Genomic DNA, 21,500 nt, shown 5'->3' on the forward strand with positions numbered 1-21,500 from the left:
GGACGATAGAAGTCTGTCTCATGGTTATATCCTTGGCAATAGTTTGTGTGCTGCATTGTCTGCTTATATTCTTTCATGCATAATTGTATGTTTTAGTGTGTGTGTTTGTGCCTCAGTGCGACTGCTTCTTTGCTTGAACATTTTAGGGGAAAACGCAGCAAAGAAAAATCAAATCACTTCCACTTCCTCAAAGCAAGTGAAGCACTCATACAAGCTTGCTTCACCCAAAATAGATCGGCCAAGCTACAGTTCTTTTTCTCCCTCACTCTCTCTCTGCATGATGAAGAAGCGCTCCGATGAGAATTGTCTCCAGAACTTTCTCTGACTCATGGCAGCATAGACGAGGTATTAATAATTCCAAGGCTAACTTTTTATGAGTTTTTGGTCACTCTAGTCTAGTGTGTGTGTGTGTGTGTGTGTGTCAATCAGTTAGATTTTTCTGAGTTTATTTTAATTAAGTATCCAGAGCAAGTCAAAAAGTAGTTCAAGATATCAGCTGCCCTTAGGAAAAAGTAAAAAGAAACTAGGAGATTAGTTTAGATTAGTTTAACCGGAGATGGAGCAACCTAACAAGATTTGTTTTTATAAAAGATAATGAAATCTACCTTCCAACAATTATATTCTATTAATCAAATAAAATAATAGTAAGTGTATCTCTGTTTTTATTAAAGTTAATTGACTACTATGCTAATATGCTCCACGCCAATCAGAAACTATGGTTTACAGTATTGTTTTTAGAATTGATAATAGGTAATAATTTAGAATAGATTATTTAGATTCTAAAGACAGTGGATTGTTTTAGAGGAAATACAGCATGTGTCATGCTGGTTAGTAAGGTGGAAGTTGCTGGACGATTTTGGAGAGGATCAGGCTGTATGCCTTGATCTTGTATGTTTGTTGAGCCAAGCTAACTAGCTTAGCTAAACATGTTAGCTGAGCAGATGCGTTATGTTATGCTTGCTAAGCTAAAACCCTTTCACTTAAAACATAAAATGATTGTTGTTTTTTTATTTTTATTTTTTTAAATATGTCTTTCATTCTGACACTCCATCAGCTTTCTGCTTTTTACCTGAAGCTGTAATATCGTCTGCTCTGCTCTCCTTCCCGTCACACCACATGCTGTTCAACTTGCTCTTCCAGCCTTGATTAGGCTTGTTAAAAGGATTTGTTTAAAAGCTAGCCCATCAGGCTTTAGGGTAGGATGATGACACCAAGGTTCTACTAATGCTACATTTGGCTAAAACAGCGTATAGACTTGCAATGTTGGCGCTGGACTCTTTTGTCTCGATCCAAACAGCTGTAGTGATATAGTATTTAAGCCTGGCAATGTTTCACACTCACACTGTGACTTCTCCGAACAGAAATGGCAGTCTCCAACTAGCTTAAATGATGAGTATGTGAAAAAAAATTTTTTGTTTAAACATTACATGTATTGCATATCTGCGTGTTAGCACTGTTGTAATTGCTTCACAGCTGCACAATATACACAAGTGACTTGGCTCCTTGGAGACACAATTACAACAATGTTTGCTTAATACACAAATCAATACTGCATGTATATATTTCAGCATTTAAGGTTCTTCCCCTTACACAGCATAATTTTAGCCATGCTAGTGAGATCACAGGGCTCCACAGATGCTGATGGTAGTCACTTGGTTGGTTCAAATGACAGCAAATGTGTGGCGACTCTAAAGAACTACAATGCTCCTGTTATCTCCTCCTAATACAGTTTTCAAGACTATTGCTTTGCCGCTAAATGTGTCCAATAACATCGTCCCAATGATTGTCTTTGAAATTTAAATGTGACTAAATATTTTTAAGGATAAGCTTTACATATTTTGTGCATTAAAAAGTGGGCTTCCAATTATATCTATCTGTTCCTGTATCCTGTTATTATAGTACAATCACAAGCCTACCTTCCAGTCAATCAGCGCTTAAAATGAGATCAAATTATTCTGGTTCCTAAGCTAATTATACCTTTTTTATAAACAGATATTTGGATATAAATATGCAAACTCTGTAGACTAATATTTTTGTGCTGTAAGGCACTTTATGATATTTATCTTGAAAGGTGCTATATATAATTTACAATCAGTTTATAATACCTGAAACATGATGCAGCATGTTATTTGAGGCAGCATGTATTAGTTTGCTTTAAAAAAAATCCCAATAATAATAATAATAGTAATAATAATGATTAAAAAAAATGCTAATTGTGTTTGCATTAGTAATTGATGGGACCATCTTTTCTCATATGCCACTGTGAGCAGTTAAGGTTTTATCCCTATGTACATCCCATTTATAATTTGTTTGTTGCACCGCCATTGTTAAATGGCTGAATTTCATTTACTACTTCAAATGTGTGCCGTGGTGTTCATTTACCATCCAGAGACATTTTGCAACTATTTTTTGCATGGGAGGACTCATCTTTCTTATGTACGCTGCCATGAGTATTACTGGAAAATGAGGGCTAATTAAAAACTCATTCGGTTAGACCGCACTTCAGTATCTCAGTAAATGTCATGTCAGAATGTGTTTTTGTGCTGCATTTACGAGGACACTCAAAAATGGTTCAGTAATAGCAGCTTCTTGTTTAGCACAGTATGCAATCTCAGCATGAGTCTAACACACTTTAGATTTTCAAAGGACCAAGAAAGAAGAAGAAGAAGAGAAAAAAAACAGCAACCAAACTATACCAACCGTTCATAGCAAGCCTTAACCACACATTTATAAATATCTTAGACATTCAGATCAGCAGATTCTTAGAAGTAGCTTTTTCTTGCGTTTGGGTCTCTTGAGCAGGAAAACAAGACAAAAAATAATATATTTTTAAAAAATGAATGAAAAATCACCTTCTGAAAAAGACGCAAAGCAAAAGATGCAAGCAGCAGGGGTCGAGTCAAGTCTTCCTGCAATGCCATGCTGGACATTTGTCAAATAGCCCTGTATGGCTGTGCAATTTTAATGTGCTGAATAGCGGGAAAAGGAATAATAAGACACAGGAGCATGTCAATAACATTACATTGCATTAAGTCATACACTGTGTCACATTCATCTTCTGCCACAGTCAGAGCCTTCATTTCACTCTAGGGTGGCCACACATACATTTTAATCAGGCATTTGGCTGGCCAAGTTGACAACTGCTCAACAACAGGAGCCGATAAGGTTGATGATGAATCATAGCACTACTAGTACAAGCTTTGGGCTTCTTTCTAAGGATTCCTTCCAGTTTCTGATTTTTTTTCTCCACTGTTTATGTGGCTATCCCCAAAAAGGGGATTACAGCTTCCTCTCGTCACGGTCCATTTTCTTCATGGGATGATTGTGAAAAGACTGCATCAGTGCATGTAATAAATTGTAAATGAACAATGATATTTCATATTAATTCTGAGAAATACAGAGTTTGTGTTGTGGACCAAATGTGCAGTTATGCTGTGGTGAGAGAGCCTTATCGGAGCTGTGTATCCTCTAACATTTCAACTTTTTCTGCAGATCCCCCAGGACCAGTGGGAGGAGGGATACTTTGTTGTGTTGGGGAGATTTGGTTCGGTTCATTTTTTTTATTCTTTGTTTGTTTAGCTTTGCTGTGTTTCACAGTGGCAGAGTCTGTCCTATCCTTGGCACTGTGTTCTGGAGGCAGAGCCACAGGGACGCTTGGAGCAATTTGTTTTAGAAAAGAAGCAATGAAGTCAACTCCCACGTTATTGGGAGATAGAGACCAGCTTGTCTTCAAGTTCTCTTACATATTATCTGGAAAAACTGAAACACCTAGAACACTTGCATTTAGAACTTGTTTTGGCATTTCCCTAAAGACTTCTGTGAGATTCCCCCCAACTATCAAACAAATATCTTTCTGTCTGTAAAACTGTCTGCAGAAACAAATTCCTCAGGATGGCAACCCAGATACATTTTTAGTATTAACTTTTTATTATCATTTTTAGTAGCATATTAAGGATGCTTGCGGAAATTTGATTTAGAATTTATTGCAAGAATTCGAAAGTTGGACCATATTTTTACATTTTATTACTGGTTTAGTTATGGACTGCTGTGAAATCTGAGGAAGATATTTGTTATTATTAAGGATTAATTACTTACTGTGGACATACCTGTGGAGCTGTGTTTCTGGTGTTAGTGCTAACTGGTTAACATCTAATATGATGAATGAAGAAGGTGAATATAATACCTGGCCAACATCAAACTGCTTTCTAAGCATGTTAGCGTGTGTATAATGGCTTTTAACTCTTCTCATTAAAGTCTTGCGTCAGCTGGCATGGATGAATTATCTTAACATTGACCAAACTCCATGAAACACATTTGTTACACTTCAATTTAAAAGTGAAATTGTTTTTGAGTTTTACAGCCATAAAATGTGTTCAAACGTGCACAGAAATTCAACCCGTTGAATAATTTGACAATTTCAATTCAAGGCCTCAGTCACACAAGCCTAGATACTCATCAACTACCCCCTGGAAAAATGTGTATTTCCCGGTCAGTTGGTGAATGTTTGCTTGTCACATAAAAGGTACTGCGCACAAAAACATCCTTGTGATTGCTTTGGTCGCAAGCAGATTGCTGGGGTGCCTATTGTTGGATTGAAAATGGCAACTTGTCTACATAGATTTGCTAACTAACCAGTGAGCTGTAATGAAACTTGAACAAACTGCAACACAATTTGATAATGGAAACCATTAATCTTCAAAGTAAAGGTTGTGCCTTACGTTGAAACCAAAATGTTTTAGAAAGTGAGCAGTGTGTGTTTCTGATTTGTGCTGGACTGTTAGCGGTTCGTAGTTGGCAAGAGTTTGGAGACAAGCCTGCGTCTTCCATATAAACTAAGGCTGACCATGACAAACTGCTAGCAACCAAAACAATTGCAAGGTTTTCAGTACAACTAGCAACTTCAACTAGCTCGTTTTGGCCAATGTCACCTAGCAACAGCAAAGAATTTTAGATTTGGGGGATACACATTTTTTTCTTGGCAACCAGTGGTTACCGTGGAGTTACTGACCGGTCTTTACTCCATGTGTGATTGGGGCTTACATATGAATGTGTCAGATCTAAGTTGTAACTTACGCTTTAACCCCTTTAAATTTATGCTGCAAGCTTCTATGCAACCTGAAATGCACCTCCTGAGAAATGTAACTACACGTCTCGTCGACGCATACCACAACAAATTAAATGGTGTGGAAAGTTGCACTGTAGGAATAAAAAGAGCTTGCAGTTAGTATGTAAGTTGGTTTGCCACAGTCTAAGTGGGAAGTCTAAATCAAGCTTTAGTCATCAGTTTTAGCAACCTCCAGCAAACACTTGAAGTCCTTGAAGCTGCTCAAGGACTACTCATTTTATCCTAGCGACCAGTTGTTGCCAAGCAATTCCTGACCAGTTTAAAGGTCTGTTTCAAAGTTTTAAAGGTATATAATCCAACAGTTAAGATCAGTGTCAGCAGCTCAAAAATATACATTTAAATAAAACATGAAATATTTTTCTCTGTCCTATTTAGCTTCATAATGTGAGTAAGGAACTGTTTCGTTTTAACCTCAGTTTAAAATGTGAAGATTCATCGTCATACCAAGAAGTAGTATACTTTACACGGCAAGACAACAACATAAAACAGATATTAATTCAGTTTCCTGACAGCTACAGCTGTGGCGGCAAGAGCAAGACCCCTGTTTGATGAAACATAGTCAATTAATGAGCTCCATCGACTCAAAATAGACCAACAACAGAGGATCGCAGCGTCAAATCAGCCACAGTCTCTGAACTTGTTGACTTCGCACATGGTAACTCGGTGGCACAGTGATTCACAAGATTGCATAAGACAGATCTAAACAGTCTGTCCAGCGTCTTGCGATGGAAGAGTTCCAAAAGAGGAAGCAGGAAGAAGGCAGTGAGTAGCATTAAGATGCGCATAGATGTAAATACACATACAGCAGTTCAGACATCATTATCCGACATCAGGCATTAAAGATAGAATAGATGCAAGAGGTATGTTAAGTAAGAAGGCATGAAGGAGAAGAAGAGCAAGTGTGTGTGTGTGTGTGTGTGTGTGTGTGTGTGTGTGTGTGTGTGTGTGTGTGTGTGTGTGTGTGTGTGTGTGTGTGTGTGTGTTTTGATGGGGAAGGGGCGCTTCATCTCACTGCAAAACATTTCAGACAGTGAATTTTGTTGGCATGCCTTTCTGAGCAAAGGCATCTTGTGTTAATTTATCTTTCTGCACATCTCTAATCACGTCTCCTGTCTTCTTTGTAGAGTTGTATTTATAGATATAATAAATTGTATACCAATAACGCCTGGTAACTGGCTGCATGCACACACAAACAGACACACAGACAATATAGGTGGACATGGGTAATGATGGGTGCTGTTCTTAATTACATCGATAAAGTAGTTGAAATAATTGGCCACTTTGATCTGGTACTTAATTTGACATTTATTGGAGTACAGTACTTTTACTTTGACCCTATATTTGACAAGTGAACCATCAAATGCATCTGCCTGGGCAAATACCAAATTTGTGTTACTTTTCCAAGTGGGTTAGCTAATTCTGCATTCGTTTATCAGTGACCTGCCAGCTCCTTGGAAGCAGTCGCAGTAGTTTTGCAAAGCATTTTTCACACTGTGTTTCTGACATTTTGGACAGAAGTAGCACTTCTGCCAAAATAATTTGGCCTGTTTCAGCAGAAAATATGTCAGGAGATGTTTTAAGCTTGTTTTCACTCGTTTGGGATATAATTTTTTGGTGTCAGCAAAACACACAAAAATGTGAAACAAAAGAAGAATAATTAAATTATTAAAAGGTTAAACTATTAAACTGAAGAATGTCCGTGACTGGTAGGGGTGTGTTGTTTCAGGTATCACCAGTGAGAAGATTAATTCCAGGAATTTGTTTGAGTAACGGATCCATGTGTCTGAACCCTTACCCATTGCTAAAACACTACAGCTCTGTCTAATTCTCAGAGACAACGTTTTGTTACATCAATTAATTTTTGAATATCTGTCTTCTTATATAAATATATTAATTAAAGTGCAGCATAATGCTACTTAATCAACGTTTGAAGGTACTGAACACATGCAAACCTATATCCATAGACATATTATTCAAATAGCACATGTAAGAGTATAGCAAGCTAAATATTATATGCACACAGCCGTGTTCTCAGTGTGTGTGACCATGGCCACCGCAGGTACCTGCATGTGGATGAATCCTGATAGATCCCCATTACCCTGGGTGTGACCCCTCGCCGCTCAGTTCATTAAGCTAGCCACCCAAGTGTTCGCGACTCAAGTCCAGATTTAATCACAACTTCCATCCTCTTGCCAATCACAATTAGATCCCGATAAGCCTCTCCAAGATGGCATCCGAGGGCCTCCACACACAGACAAAGGTTAATTTGCGAGCAGCAAGGGCCCAGCTACAAGGCCAAAGGTCGCCTGATTGAATACATGGAAGGATATGTCTGTGTGTAAGACAGTGGGGCTTGGCAGCAATTACAAAGTTCATCAGTATTCATGCGTTTTATTCATGGGTAATGGGAACATTACCTTCAAAGAGGTGCACTGATTGGATGTGGCCCTTAATGGGAAATAGCTCATGGGTAGTCTTTAGGTGGCTGAAATTTAAAAGTAATTTCTCCACCATTGTCTTTTAAAGTCAGCCCCATTACAGTGTCCCTCTGCTGGCTTGTGAGTGGTTCCAGTGGAGATGTCGAGGGCTAAGGATCTCAGGCCTGTCAAACCTTAATGAACGCAAATTGCTTTCACGGTGAAAGAGGCAAAAATGGTATTCCTGCTGATGTGGTTAAAATCAGTTAAAGGAAAGTAGATTTTTCATCTAGCCCTTTCACATCTCCAATCTGTTTATTCAAGTTAGACACCGCAACGTCTCTTAGAAAAAGAAAGTTGAATTCGTGAGCAATTAAAAGGACATCAAGAGGTGCACACTTTCACCAAGGCCGGTGCTCTGTCTTGTAAATGTAAATAGAAGAACCTGGATGTGCTCCATCATTGAACCTTGCTCTTACTCCTCTCTAGCTTTTATTAAACCCAGCACTGAAATCACACCTGCCTGTACTTCAGCAGGGGAATAAAGCATCTACTTTCCAGGATACAACCGGTACAGCACAATGAGTCTTACCTTTCTGAGGTTAAATGATCTTAGCATGCATATTAATGTGTCTAGAGTCTTTGCTAAAGATAAGGACATTTCAGAATGCACACATGCACTAGTTGTTCTCATAAGACCTGACACTACAAATTAGCTATTGTTAACCTGCTGCCCTGTCAGCTGAGCTACCAAGGATTTAAAAAAAAGTTCTACACTGCTGAACATACAACATAACACAAATTTAACAGAAGAGACAGAGTCATTTATTTTGCCCTGTTTATGATTTCATCTTTCTGACCTCGTGTCCTGTGGTGCAATGTCATTTCCAGGCCAGCTGGCAGCGGGGACATGTGAGATTGTGACGCTGGACAGGGACAGCAGCCAACCACGGCGGACCATCGCCAGGCAGACGGCCCGCTGTGCCTGTAAGAAGGGCCAGATCGCTGGAACTACAAGAGCTAGACCCGCCTGTGTGGACGGTAAGAGAGAGGGGCAGGGGCAGGGGTAGATTCTGACTTAGCTTTGCTGTCATTAAGAGTGAAAACTACTCAGACATGAACACGATTTTCCTCCGGGTTGTTTGGCTTTTACATTGAATTGTGTTTTCCTTGAAGCATGTAAAGAAAATTGAATGTAAAATTAAGCCATATCCAAGCGTAGAAAACTGCATCAACAGTCTCGGGGCAGCTAGATTTTCGCTGTTTTTTAGTTAGGGCTTAAGGTGGATAAACCTACAGTGTGGAGCAAAGTGGATCACAGGGCTTTCTTTATGTTAGTAAAACCTGCACTAAATCTTTTTTTCTGTTTCATCTTTAAAAAAAAAAAAAAGAAGAAGAAGAAGAAGCTCCAGGGGTGTTTCTAAATCCCTCACCAACAGATGGACTTATTTTTCATGGAAGAGTGGCACTTCCTGTGTAATAATGTCAGTTTTAGTCCAACCAGAGTTCTTATTGTTATTGATATTATTAATAGAGAAGAAAAGCAACATTTGTCATTTGGAAGCAAAAATGAAAGCTGCTATAAGCTCTCTAAATGTGAGTGCTTGCTTAATTTCTCAGGCTGCTTTATCCTAATAATAAGATCCAAAATAATAAGACTGTCATCTTTAGATCAAGCAATTTGAAGTCGACATCTGTGGTTATCTGCTGATATGAGCTGCAATTTCAAAAAAAGAGAACATTTTATACAGTTGCACAAGATAAAGCCAAACTCTGGAAAATGCCCCGAGTGGAGGCTATTTAGTGGTCATGTAAATTTCTGTCACTCTACGGTGATGCAAAAATCTAAATACACTGAAATGTTCTGGGAGAGTGTAATACGTGCAGACATCTTGCAGATGAAGGAATTCTTAATGTTGACTGTCAGAGACTTAGAGACAGTTATTCTAAACAAATACAAGTAGCTACATGATATAAGCAGAACCGATATTAGCTATTTGACAAGCAATTTGCAATAGCTGATTAATAAAAATATAAAAAGATGTTAGAAACATTGGTTAACAATGTTACAAGTGTTGATTTTGCATATTTTGTCTGCCAGAAGATCGTCTGCAACTTTCATGTTGACATCAAATATGAACTACATTGTTAAATCATCTTAGTAAGGACCCATAAATAACTATGCATACAAATGTTGGAGAAATGTTTTAATATTTTGTGTTTCTGAAGAAAAGAAGTTTGGCTGATACATCAGATTTTTACATCACCAGATATTGGTCCTTACAATCCTATATAGTCGGGCAGTAGTTTCCTTATCCAGTTGAGTAAAAAGCCAACTGTGTTTCACTGAGCTCAGTAGCATAGAAATAGCAAAGTCAGCTGCAGCAATTACACGAAGAAAAATGCTAACATTCATATTTCAAGTGGGAAGTCATCACTGTAAGCGTTGTTATTACAAATCTTGACATAACTGAACTTTTTATTACTGAGATACAACACATAATCTCTGCATTTCCTGAATAAAAGATTAAGAATCCTCACCTTGCAAAAAGCTCTCCAAAATATCAGCATAACTAAACTAAAACATCCCCTAAATGCTAAGTGCTCACAATGTGTTTTCAGATGGTAAATGCATAGTTTTCAATGGACAGCCAAAAGGGAGAGAAATGATCATTACAAAGAAAAGAAACTTAATGGTTGTTTACAGTAGAAAAGGGCTCATTAGTTGTTGCCCAGACATCTTCGCATACATTTATTTAACGAGGGGAAGCTTGAGCTTGGTCATCTCGAAGCTTTTTCTCGTTATCACCATTCTGGCTCCATTACATCTCAAAGAATTTTAAGAAATGAGGTATCTTCACTGCAGCCCCATGGCCTTTTACTCTCTCTCATGATGTGGCCTCTACACATTGAGGGAGGGGAGGTTGTGTGCTCAGGTGAAGGCAGAACAAATGGCTCTATTATCAAGAAAGACCTGCAGTGAACTGTAACTGTGGATGTCTTGTTTTGCCTGTTTTTCAACTGTGCCTTCACAGTTGTATGCCTGGTTAGAGGAGCTACATATCCTCAGTGCTCTGTTTGACTGTTTTTTACCTGCTGATCTCATGAAGAGACGGCTTTGAACCGTGTTTAAATGGACTGAACGTTAATACCAATTTGTTCAGCAGACAGGAGTCAACATGACATTCGAAATCTGGTCTTTCTCCAAAATCATTTTCTTCCTGTGGCTAAACTGCTTCACACTGAGCTGCGCGTGTTTCGTTTCAAGGAAGTTCCGATCTTATTGACATAACCGCTCGCGCTGTGGAGGCACTTCACTTTTGCCATTAAATAAGCGGTATGCATGTTTCATAAATCCTCAGTATCTTGATAACATCAGGAAGTATTTGTCACAACGTGGACTCCATGGCGCATGGTGGCATTTTGTGTAGGCTAGATATGACTCTTATTGAAGAGAGCTTAAGCTTATCAGCTTGCCTCAAGAGACCCGTGGAGGTGGATGCCAGGTATAACCAACTACTGAAAAAAAAAAAAAGAAGACCGATAGTGTGCATATGCGCTACATACATTAACAGGGGAACACTGTGTCATGGAACTTTTTTCCTTTTCAAAGCACATTTCAATTCGAAGTGCTCAACACAAAGCATGAAGAAGCTGTTTTGACCATTGTATTTAGGTGTGTAATTACTTATCCTATATGCATAATTTATTTAACCATTAAGCAATTAAGTACTCTGTTGAAAGCTCTAGGCTTTACTGCATTTTTGCTTTTGCAACTAAAATAAACTAGAATTCCTACCTATGTAAAGTGTGATGATTTTCCCCTCAGTCTTCCTGTTTCTTCTTCATACTATAGCTATAGATGTAAAAATTCTGCAATCAGTGTTACGTACTGTAGACTCAGATCTATCCTCCTCCCCAAATTAGAGAGGATAGGCCTGCAGTAAATATAACAACTTATAGTAAATCCACAAAAGCAAGGTATGTATCTGTATGCACTGCATGTAGGTTTAGTGGTTCATTTTGCAGGTAAACAGCATATACCCGCATCTGTGCAGGAGGATTTTACTATGATCTTAAAATAATTAAAATTAACACACAGCTGATGATTTTGCATGCAATATGTGGCAATTGCTGCACACAGGGGACTTTGCAGGCAGTGCCTCCTGCCAGCCATTATAAAGCTTTATACAACATAATAAAACAACCTACATAATAATCCCTAAATCCCCTAAATAACCTGAGATTTGAAATCTTCTGCTAACTAAAATAAAAGCATCAAGCATTTTAAACGCATGATGGTGCGTTTTTGTATTTGGTTAAAGGTGTGTGTACATGCACGTGTGACTGAATTGAATGTTTGGTTTCGAGCATGCCCGTACGCAGATGCACATCTGTGTACATATTTTTCTGTCAGATAGTGATTTATCAGTTTCCTTCCATAATGTCACGTTGTTTCCTGTCAAAAAACTGACACCCATACACAGACACACAAGCGCTCAAGCACACACAAACACACACTTCTTTATTGCTGTTCATATTACAAAATCTCACAGCTTGATATTATTGCCATGCAAATTTGAGGCGCTTGTCTCCACAAATGCAATCTTATTTGTTTTATATTCAGACTCACACTCGGCTCACTTTGGGAACATTGAAAAAGAGAGCGGGTGGAGGGTGACGGGCGGGGAGGGATGCTGACAGAACAGACCACAAATGCCACAAATGGGATTTCAATCAGTTTTAATCTACTTGAGTCCTTGAGGTCTGCGCTCTGTTGTAATATGCCTTTGCCTTGGCTGACACGATCGGTGTCCTTCATGCTTCAGACTCTGTTCACATCGGTCATTCCATGCATACAGGATAATCCATAGCTCCGTCAACAGCCTTAGACTGTTTCTGTTTCTTGGACAGGACCTGGAAGATGAAAAAAAAAAAAGACAGGGAAAGCTGTAGTGGCATTGATCCTGAAGAGCCATCCTCTGTTGTTGTGCATTTCCCATCTTCCACTTGTTCTGTGTGTGTTTATTGCTTTGAGGAGGTGAAAGTAGGAGATAAGCCGTCAACATGATAAGCTTTCTGTTGTCGCGCTGTTTGATGCACGAGTCAGTAAGGGAACGTGCTTTGAGAAAATAAAACAAAACCCTGCAGAATTACATATGTGGCATAAAATGCTGTCTTTCTCTGACCCTTTCCATTTCACATTTTGTTCTTTCCCTCTTCTTCTCCTCTTTGCTTTTTTTTTTCAATTGTCTCTGTCACGCGCTGCAATAGTGTCTTTCTTCAATGGCTCTGGCTATTTGAGGCCTGAATCACACCCTAGTGTTGCATAAGTACACCCTTTAGTAGCTACAATTTCATGCTCTTGAGCCTTTTTACATCTGTGCTTGATGATTTTTAAGAGAGCTGATAATAATTCTTTTTATGAGGCTGAGAGACCAAGAGATACTATTAGAGAGAAACAATGTTACCTACCCAGACTTGCTGCATGCGTGAGGGGGCTACAGAGTGAGCCAGAGACTTGGAGGAGCTTGTTACAGGTGGAGTGTGGTAGCTCAGCAGGGAGCCCCTGCCTCAGGTGAATGTGCTTGTGTTTGATTTTGTTTGGCTGAAATGATGACATTGATTCAATTCAAGCATATACTGTTATGTCCAACAATAAATGTGCAAACCTCTTTCGGAAACCTATTTAGCCTGGAATTGCAGAAACAGTGAGTGACATGATCGAGCCGTGTGCTAACATCATGGCTAGACCAAACGTCAGTCCTCTTTGATATAAGCTGACATTTTTTCCAATCTTTTCAGACTAGAATGAGCGTGTCCCACTAACCAGTACAAGAAAAACTTCAAAATTTCTGTCCTTATTTCTATATAACTACATCATCGTTGAGTTTCACAAGCCATTTTACATTCCACCCTGATTTTAAAAGTTGCTTGACATTAGTGTGAGTGAAGTCTTATGTCTCTTAGGAGTGAGTAGTTTCAATTTAATGGTCAAAAATGTATTAGAACACAACAAGAAACACTTTTTAAAATCTACTTTTTCAGGTTCCAGTGTATTGGCGACAGGGTTGTTCAACAACACAGCGCACAGCTAAAATATTTCATAAAAAGTACACTTTTGATGAATGACCTGGAATAATAAATTTTTTTTTTGGTGGTTTTGTATTTCAGAATATTTTATTAATCCCAGAAGATTTTTTAAAATTACCTGTAACATTCACGTTTTTTTATGTCTACTTACTTACTGTAATTGTTAAATTCACATAATGGATTTAATGTAAACTGTGACTCGACTGTGGACACATTACCTTGCTATATATAGTTAAAGAGCAACATTACTTTGCACACTGGTCAGATGTCTCCACTGTTTTATAGAGATGCACTAATTTTCTTGACTCATTCCGATTTCCAGTTTTTTCAGTATTGCCTTGGAAATACTGGTTTTTGCAGATTCCAAGAACTGTAACTGGCAGCATTTACAAGTAAAAATAACCTTTTCTTTCATGAAAAATTTTATTTTCTTAATAAAAGAAATTATGAAACTCTGCAAAGACTGCAGGATTTTCTGTCAACTGAAAATAAAGCACTCTGCCGATTGAAAGAGGTACGGATAATAAAAAGATGCTATGTGCTTCACTGTTACCTAACATATTTTACCTCAAAAATCAAAAGCAGGTGGAAAAGATTTATATGACAAAATAAATGTCATTTACTCACATTTTTCCCAGTCTGTTTATTAATTCCAGTCACTGAATTTTAACTCATCTGAGCTTTTGCTAATACCGAGGCTGCTGGCTTCTGGCTGGCTTCGAATTCTGGATAGTGTTAATGGTAGTGTTAGGATAGAGTCCGTTTTTTTTCCAGATTGATTAAAGACACATTTTTTTAAAAAACATTATTGAATGTTCTAATTAACTTTATATATATGTTATATTAAGAAATGTAAATGTGTTAAGACAGATTAAACTACAATCATTTTTTAAAAATACTGTTCCTATTTTTTTGTACTACTGTTTTTAATCTAAATAAATACTTTTTCCACCACTTCTAAAATACAGGTTGCATTGTCATTTCACTAAGCTGCATTGCAAGCTTCAAAAATGACTCTTCCCACTAGACTCACTTCCCCGGGTAGCTTGCATATGAGGAATTGTTCCAGTGAATCAGTCAGTGATAGAGACAACAGTATGCGTCAGACTCAGTCTCTGGGCTATTAAATAGTACCACAGCTCCAATCATACTGCATCAGCACACTGGTTTGATTTGATCCAGAGAGGAAAGGAGGGAATCACAGTCTGTTGGGAAAACATGTCATGTCACCTCCTGTAGCCAGTTAGCAAGCTAGCCACTACCACAGTACTGTCTAGGGGCACAGAGACTGGAATGGCCCAGCAGTGCAATTGTAATATCACTCTTTCTATTTTTCCCTTTTTTTAAATTTTCTGTTTCTGATGTGCACAAGTATAGCAACGACTGAACACCATGGGCTGCAGTCTTGTCAAAGGGAGAGGAGTGAAAAAGGGCAGGCAGATGGGGACTGCAGCCTGGGGTGGGATGCTTCTCCTTGGGTGTGCTGGCTTAGAGGCTGTAGCCTACTAACTGCAGTGGGACACGAACTGCATGATTCTTTTTATGTACCAATAATACCCAGTACATGCAAACCCTCCAGTCTGCTTCCCGTTTGCTTCCTGGATTTTCTTATTGACAGTATTGGTGCTATTAACAAAATGTATTTTTCTTTTGCAGAAATCTCCCATTCATCATCCAATATGCACTAAAATATTAACTTCAAATAACAATACTATAGTAATGGATATACAGAATCCACAGTTTTCCTTGCTGACACTTTCATTTTTTATTAAAAAAGAAAGGAGAAAAACAGTACATCCACATTGTATATTTTCATTTTGACATCAGTCTTTTGTATACTGAGCCACTCTGTATCATGTATCATATGTGGTGTGAATCCATTGTCAGTGTTGGGGAGTAACGGAATACATGTACCGCCGTTACGTATTTAAAATACAAAATATGAGTAACTGTATTCCGTTACAGTTACCGTTTAAAAAGGTGGTATTCAGAATACAGTTACTTTGTTGAAATAAATGGATTACACTGCGGTACTTTCCTGTTTCATTTTGTCAGGACTGTTTGGGTTTTGTTTGACAGCTACGTTCTTTTGTTCCAGGCGGCAGCGTTACGGTTGCCATGGTTACAGGGCGACGCTCTCTCTCTCTCTCTCTGCGACTGTGTGTTTCCTGGGTGAGAGAGCGCCTTTTCGTTGTTGTTGTTGTTGTTGTTGTTGTTGTGCTAAGCTAACAGGCAGAATGCTACAAGCATAGCTCTAAAGAATGTAGCATCATAGGCAGTGTAGTCCGTGTTACACGTTATGGGTCTGTGAGCGCGAGGAGGGAGAGAGAAAAAGGGGAGTGAAAAGGTAGGAGTTGTCATCGAGGAAAAACGGGAGCTGGAAGCATGTAAATATAATAATAACCACTTCAGCCAAGCTATTAAGACTCGACTGTACACCGTGTTCGTGTTTTCCTCCGAAAACAATAAGTTCCGTTGGAGCAGTCTTTCAACGCCTCTCTCTGTCTCTCGCAAGAAAAGTTGACCCACACAACAAAGTAAAGCTATTTTTCGGCTACGAGCCGACAGGGACCCCGCCGTATTAGTCAGAGGTCCCTTTACTACAGTTCGGAGTCGCGGACCTTCAGTAATAGTAATAAATCACACAGCAATAGTACATTCACGTTGTTGTAAACAGCATGATAATATATTAAGTAATCCAAAGTATTCAGAATACGTTACTGTCATTGAGTAACGTAACGGAATACGTTACAGAATACATTTTGGGGCATGTATTCTGTATTCTGTAATGGAATACATTTTAAAAGTAACCTTCCCAACACTGTCCATTGTGAAGGACCCATTAGCATCTCGTGGCCTGTAATACTGGAAAATGCATTCACCAAACAACAACTACTGAAAAAGATACAACTGAATAATGAAAAACGGAGAAAATAAAAGGGAACGTGAGAAAAATGGCAAAGAAACACAAATGGCCACATCTGACTGATTTCTGAGTTTTATACTGAAGGTAAAACTGCAAGTGTTACTTACATCAGCTGCTACAGTTTTCTTTTCTGCAATAATGAGGCACTTTGACACTGACCATTGTTGTGAATTCTATATTCTCACTGCTTTTTTTGTTCATGGGACAGGAACTCTAAGAAACTCAGAATGAAAAGTATTGAGTGAGAGCTAAAAATAGCAGCATCTTTCTTCCCCAACACTCTTCAAACATTATCCAAGCAAGTTGCTCCAACTGTCAAGCCATCGGTTTTGCAGGCTATAAAAGAGAACGAGAACAAAAAAATTCCCAAATGAGCATTGTCCTTTTTTTTTGTTTTGTTTAATACTTTCCTCCTGTTTTTCCCGTTTCTTGGGCACTCTGAATTTTTGGAAAATATTACTGCGGAGCTCTCTTCCCCCAAGAGCGACTGCTATCAAAACAGCTTCTTTGTGAGTTTATGCACGCGCACACACACACACACATCATGAACTGGTTTGTGTTTTGCAGTATGACAAGCAGAAATATAATACAAAGAAAGCTTGTGTTTTCCCCCGTGGGGTGAAAAAGCTGACGAGTGGCGAACATTAGCATAAAAATAATGCAAAGTGTTGAGCTCTGGCTTTCATTCTGTGGCATAGTTACAGTAAGTTTCCCATCTATTAACCTTGCATTATGTCGCTTTGTAGCCTCTTCCCTGTTGAATTGCCCAGTAAGGCGCATTCATTTTTCACAGTTATTTAAAAAATGTCCTGGTTTTGTATTTCTTAATAAATGATGACACACTCACATATTATGAATGTGTGATATGATCGTGTACATTAGCAGTATTTTTAAAATAAAAACCTTTTAAGCAGACAGAATGTCTTTGTTAGCTTTTTATGGAATCATAAAAGGGTCACATGTTATTATAAAAGTCATTTTTACATGAATCAACATAAGCAGGTAAAATTCGTGTAATGTCATTTCAAAATTCTTGCCACATTTACAGCAAAGCCTTTAAACTTTTGCATAAACAGATGTGTAGTTTGTTTTTGTTATTGCAGATGATGGATATTAATGCAGCCAAACATAAAAAAGTAGTGCACTAGATGTGTGTGCGTGGGCATGTATAATTACATCGATTGCATATCTTCAATATCCCAGATGATATAGCTTATGCTGATGCCATAATGCATTCTTGCAAGCCATTACGGTCTCTCCTGATGAAGCTGCATTATCCATGTATCCCTTCTGCCCAGAACCCATTGCACTCTGCGTTCATAAATCTACGCCTTCAGTGTGATCAAGTGGACCCAGGTGTTCCAAGGTTCTGAGATGTTGATAACGTCAGGCATTATTGATGCCCTATTGTTGGACACCATGGGCTGCAGTCTCTGTGTTTTATTATAATTAATCCAGGTCAAAAGAAAGAAGACAGTGAAGATTGGTTTAAAATGCTTGATAAGCATGTACGTGTGAAATGAAAGGTAGCCACATTAAAAATGTAACTCGCAATCACCTAAAACCATCCATAATTTCAACTCTTTTTTTTTCCTCGTCTCGTGGCATTTTTGACGCAGAAATCTTATGTTACCCAAGCAACAGTGAGTCACCATTAATTTTGGTTCAGGATGAGGGGAGAAAAAAATAACTCTTGTTAAGGTCTATGCTGATTTGATGCCAAATCATTCAGCTGAAGATCAACTCTGCGCTAAGTGTTCATGAAGAGGGATGTTGGCTTGGTGGATTGCCTTCATGTGCTCTGTCTGGCTTTCAAATGAGCCATCAGGCTCTTGTGTTGAAGTATTACAGAGCTCTTCATAAAGCGAATTCTTAGCAAGGCCAGCACACCAATCACTTGGTGAGCCCATCAGAGTCATCCTAACATCTCAGCCTCATAAATCCTCAAGAGCTAATATGTCTCAGCCTCCGCTGTAACTCACTCCCACCTTGTCTTTTACATCCTCTGAGAACACACACATGGAACACAGACTAACACAGACCTCACATACAGTAACTTCACTTATATGTATAAAAGCACACAGATGCATGGATTAATACAGTCTGCTTCTGCTCTTTTGCCACCATTTTCAGTCTATTTTTTCTTTACACCTTGAGCCCTGACGCTAGTCATAACACCAAAGGATGGCGAGGACACTGATGTATTCTTTTGGCTGCACACAACATGGTGTGCCTTCCTAAACGCTCACCGCCTCTCCTTCACATCTCCCACAAGTCTGTGCACGGGCACCATCGTGGTTGATGGCCCGTGCTCTCACCATCTCCACCTCACTGGGCTAATTGGAAGAGAAAAGTTCCCCCCGCTGTGAACGCATGTCCAAGGGGCTATGCCTGCTCAGGCTATGAACAATTAATAAATAATTACTGCTTCTACAGACCCTCTTGGGGCACATGCCACATTTACAGGATGGTGAGGGTGTTAAAACGAGTCTGTAGACTTAACTACTGCTGAAACACTGTGAATAATGGTTAAGGACCTATGTTTGGGGGGTTTTCCCATGATTTTGCATGTGATGGGCCTCTCAGGAACACTGTTAAAAAACAGAGCATGAGACGGTCATCATTTGTTTTATATTTTTTATAATGCAACCTTGAACAAAGTATGAAATATGAGATATAATAATGTATTAGCTGTAAAAAGTGTCAAAAATATATAAATATGATGCAAAAATGCATCACAAATTTGAAAATGCTTTGACGTTTATATGACTATAGATCTTTATTAGCAACATCAAACTGTCAAAACATATACATATATTTTACTGCAATTTAAAAAAAAAAAGTTTAGGCCATGAGACAAATTGAAAAAAACTCAGAGTTAACAACTCTAACTTTTTTTTACATTATACTTGGTTCTTATATTCTGCTGTATTCCTGCACAAGGTCTGAGTCTCAGTAACCAAAGATCTTTGGCTTCTGGATAGAATAAACAAGTATAGCATGTCTTTAAGTGATAAGATTTTTCTTGCTATATGCATACATAACATGTTTTCATGAGATATTTTGTATGGATATGGATTTTGTAAATATGAAATTTTGATCTATCCATTCTCTTTTATTTAGCCAATTCAGGGTCATGGGGGATGAGCTCTTGATAATGTATTATAAACCAGTGTTTCCCAATCTTTTGGAGCCACAGCACATATTTCACATTAGAAAAATCACATGGCACAGCACCAAACAAAAATGTCACAAAAAGCATATTGATAACTTTTCCCCGCGCATCAGGCAGAGCGGAATTAGCTCAGTTTGTCCACGGTATACCTTTTTTGCTTTCTTCATCTGGGTCGGAATTTTCTCCAGGACTCAGGTCAGATTGACTAATTTTCCTTGTCTCACTCACAGCATGACTATTATTTAATTTCTTCTTAGTCTTCTGTTTTACTGGCAATTGGCAACCCATTTAATTAGAGCAGATAGTTGTACTGCCCTCTAGTGGAAGAGAATGTAATTGGTCTGCCCGTTACTCACGTAGGTCGCTAGAGTACTAATCAGGTGGAACCAGATAATCTTCCACACCTGATCATTTCTCACGGCACACCTACGTGCTGCGGCACAGCGGTTGGGAAACACTCCTATAAACTAACAAGATAGGAACTGGAATTCTTTAGAAGTTGCCTCAAGAGAAAAATGTAATAAATTCAGTGTACTTAATTTTCCTAAATCTACATGGGTTAAAAAGGTGTTTAGTTATTTACCTGAAACCGTCTCAGGGAGAAAAACAAACCACTTTGTCATCTACGAGCATTTTAGACATCATCAAGAACTCCAGCAAATGCCACAATCTCTCATAAGCAGATGTTAATTTCCCCCCCGCTTTTTGGCAAACATTAAGATACACTATGTAAAAAGACAGCTTGTTCTTCAGTAATTCTCTTGCTGGATTGTAAAGCGTCTTTTCCTGCCAGTTCTCGACGGAAGCTCAGACGAGGTAGGGCCGGTCAGCCTTCGCGTCCCCCGTGCTATTTGATTTCTGCTGTTGACGGAGAAGGACTGCTAAGAAGGGATGCAACTGTTCACTCACTCATTCACTCCCTCAGTCACTCACAGCTCTCACTCAGCACACACGAGCCCATCTGGCACTGAGAGAGAAAGCGCTTTTCCCTTTTTAACCCCCATTACTCATGAGGTGCTGATTCCATATGACGGGTGTCAGAGCCCTGCAGTGTACATCTCCTCCTCCCTCCTGCAGCCACTTATCTTCCTTTCAGCTCTACCTTGTGATTACAGTTATTATTTTTTTATTTTTTTATTTTTAAGAGCCAAAAGGAAAAGGGTGATAAGGGTGATTGTCTTCCTGGATGAATGGATGGTTGGGCAGATGGATGAGCGGATGGATGGACACAATCTGATAGACCGGCAACATGATATTACAGCTCCACCAGAGAGTCAAGGATCTGTGCTAGCTTTGACTGTCAGGGACGTGAAGGGAAAGCCAATGGAAGAAGAAAAACAGGAGGTCATGTGTAACAGCCTGTATTCCTACAGTGTCAAAACACAAACAACCACAGAGGGAAAGCAAATACCCTCTGCCTTATATAATATTATTAAACTCGTGTGGGTAATTTTTGTCTCTCACAGGCTTTACTGATGGACAAAAACAACATGAACCAAATTCGGTTTATGCTCAAATGAGGGGACTGTGACTATGCGGCCTGTACATGATTGGGAAGTGATGTGTTTGTGTGTATGAGATGCTGCAGCAGGAAGCAATTTGGTGGTCAGTGGATGTTAATATAACACGGTTGTGATTGTTCTTTATCTTCCTCATTAAAGCAGTGAAGGAACAGCTGCACGAGTACACTGGGCAACTAAAGAAAGGAGGCACTCTATTGTGACTGAAATGATAAAATGCATAATTAGGTAGTCAATGTTGTGT

General features: G+C 38.8%; 1 protein-coding gene across 2 annotated transcripts in view; it reads left to right on the top strand.

Annotated features, from left to right (window-relative positions):
* The window catches only part of tafa5a (TAFA chemokine like family member 5a), a 180,062-nt gene that overhangs the window by 83,542 nt on the left and 75,020 nt on the right, over positions 1 to 21,500 (top strand). For both annotated transcript variants that reach the window (XR_013972235.1, XM_080887035.1), the window contains exon 2: positions 8,434 to 8,583. Coding sequence is in view for 1 of the 2 variants with exons in the window: in XM_080887035.1 (XP_080743161.1) it covers positions 8,434 to 8,583 (150 nt within the window). In the remaining variant the exon portion in view is untranslated. The remainder of the gene's footprint in view (positions 1 to 8,433; positions 8,584 to 21,500) is intronic.

This window comes from Rhamphochromis sp. 'chilingali' (assembly GCF_963969265.1).
Source record: "Rhamphochromis sp. 'chilingali' genome assembly, chromosome: 7".
NCBI classification, from domain to species: Eukaryota; Metazoa; Chordata; class Actinopteri; order Cichliformes; family Cichlidae; genus Rhamphochromis; species Rhamphochromis sp. 'chilingali'.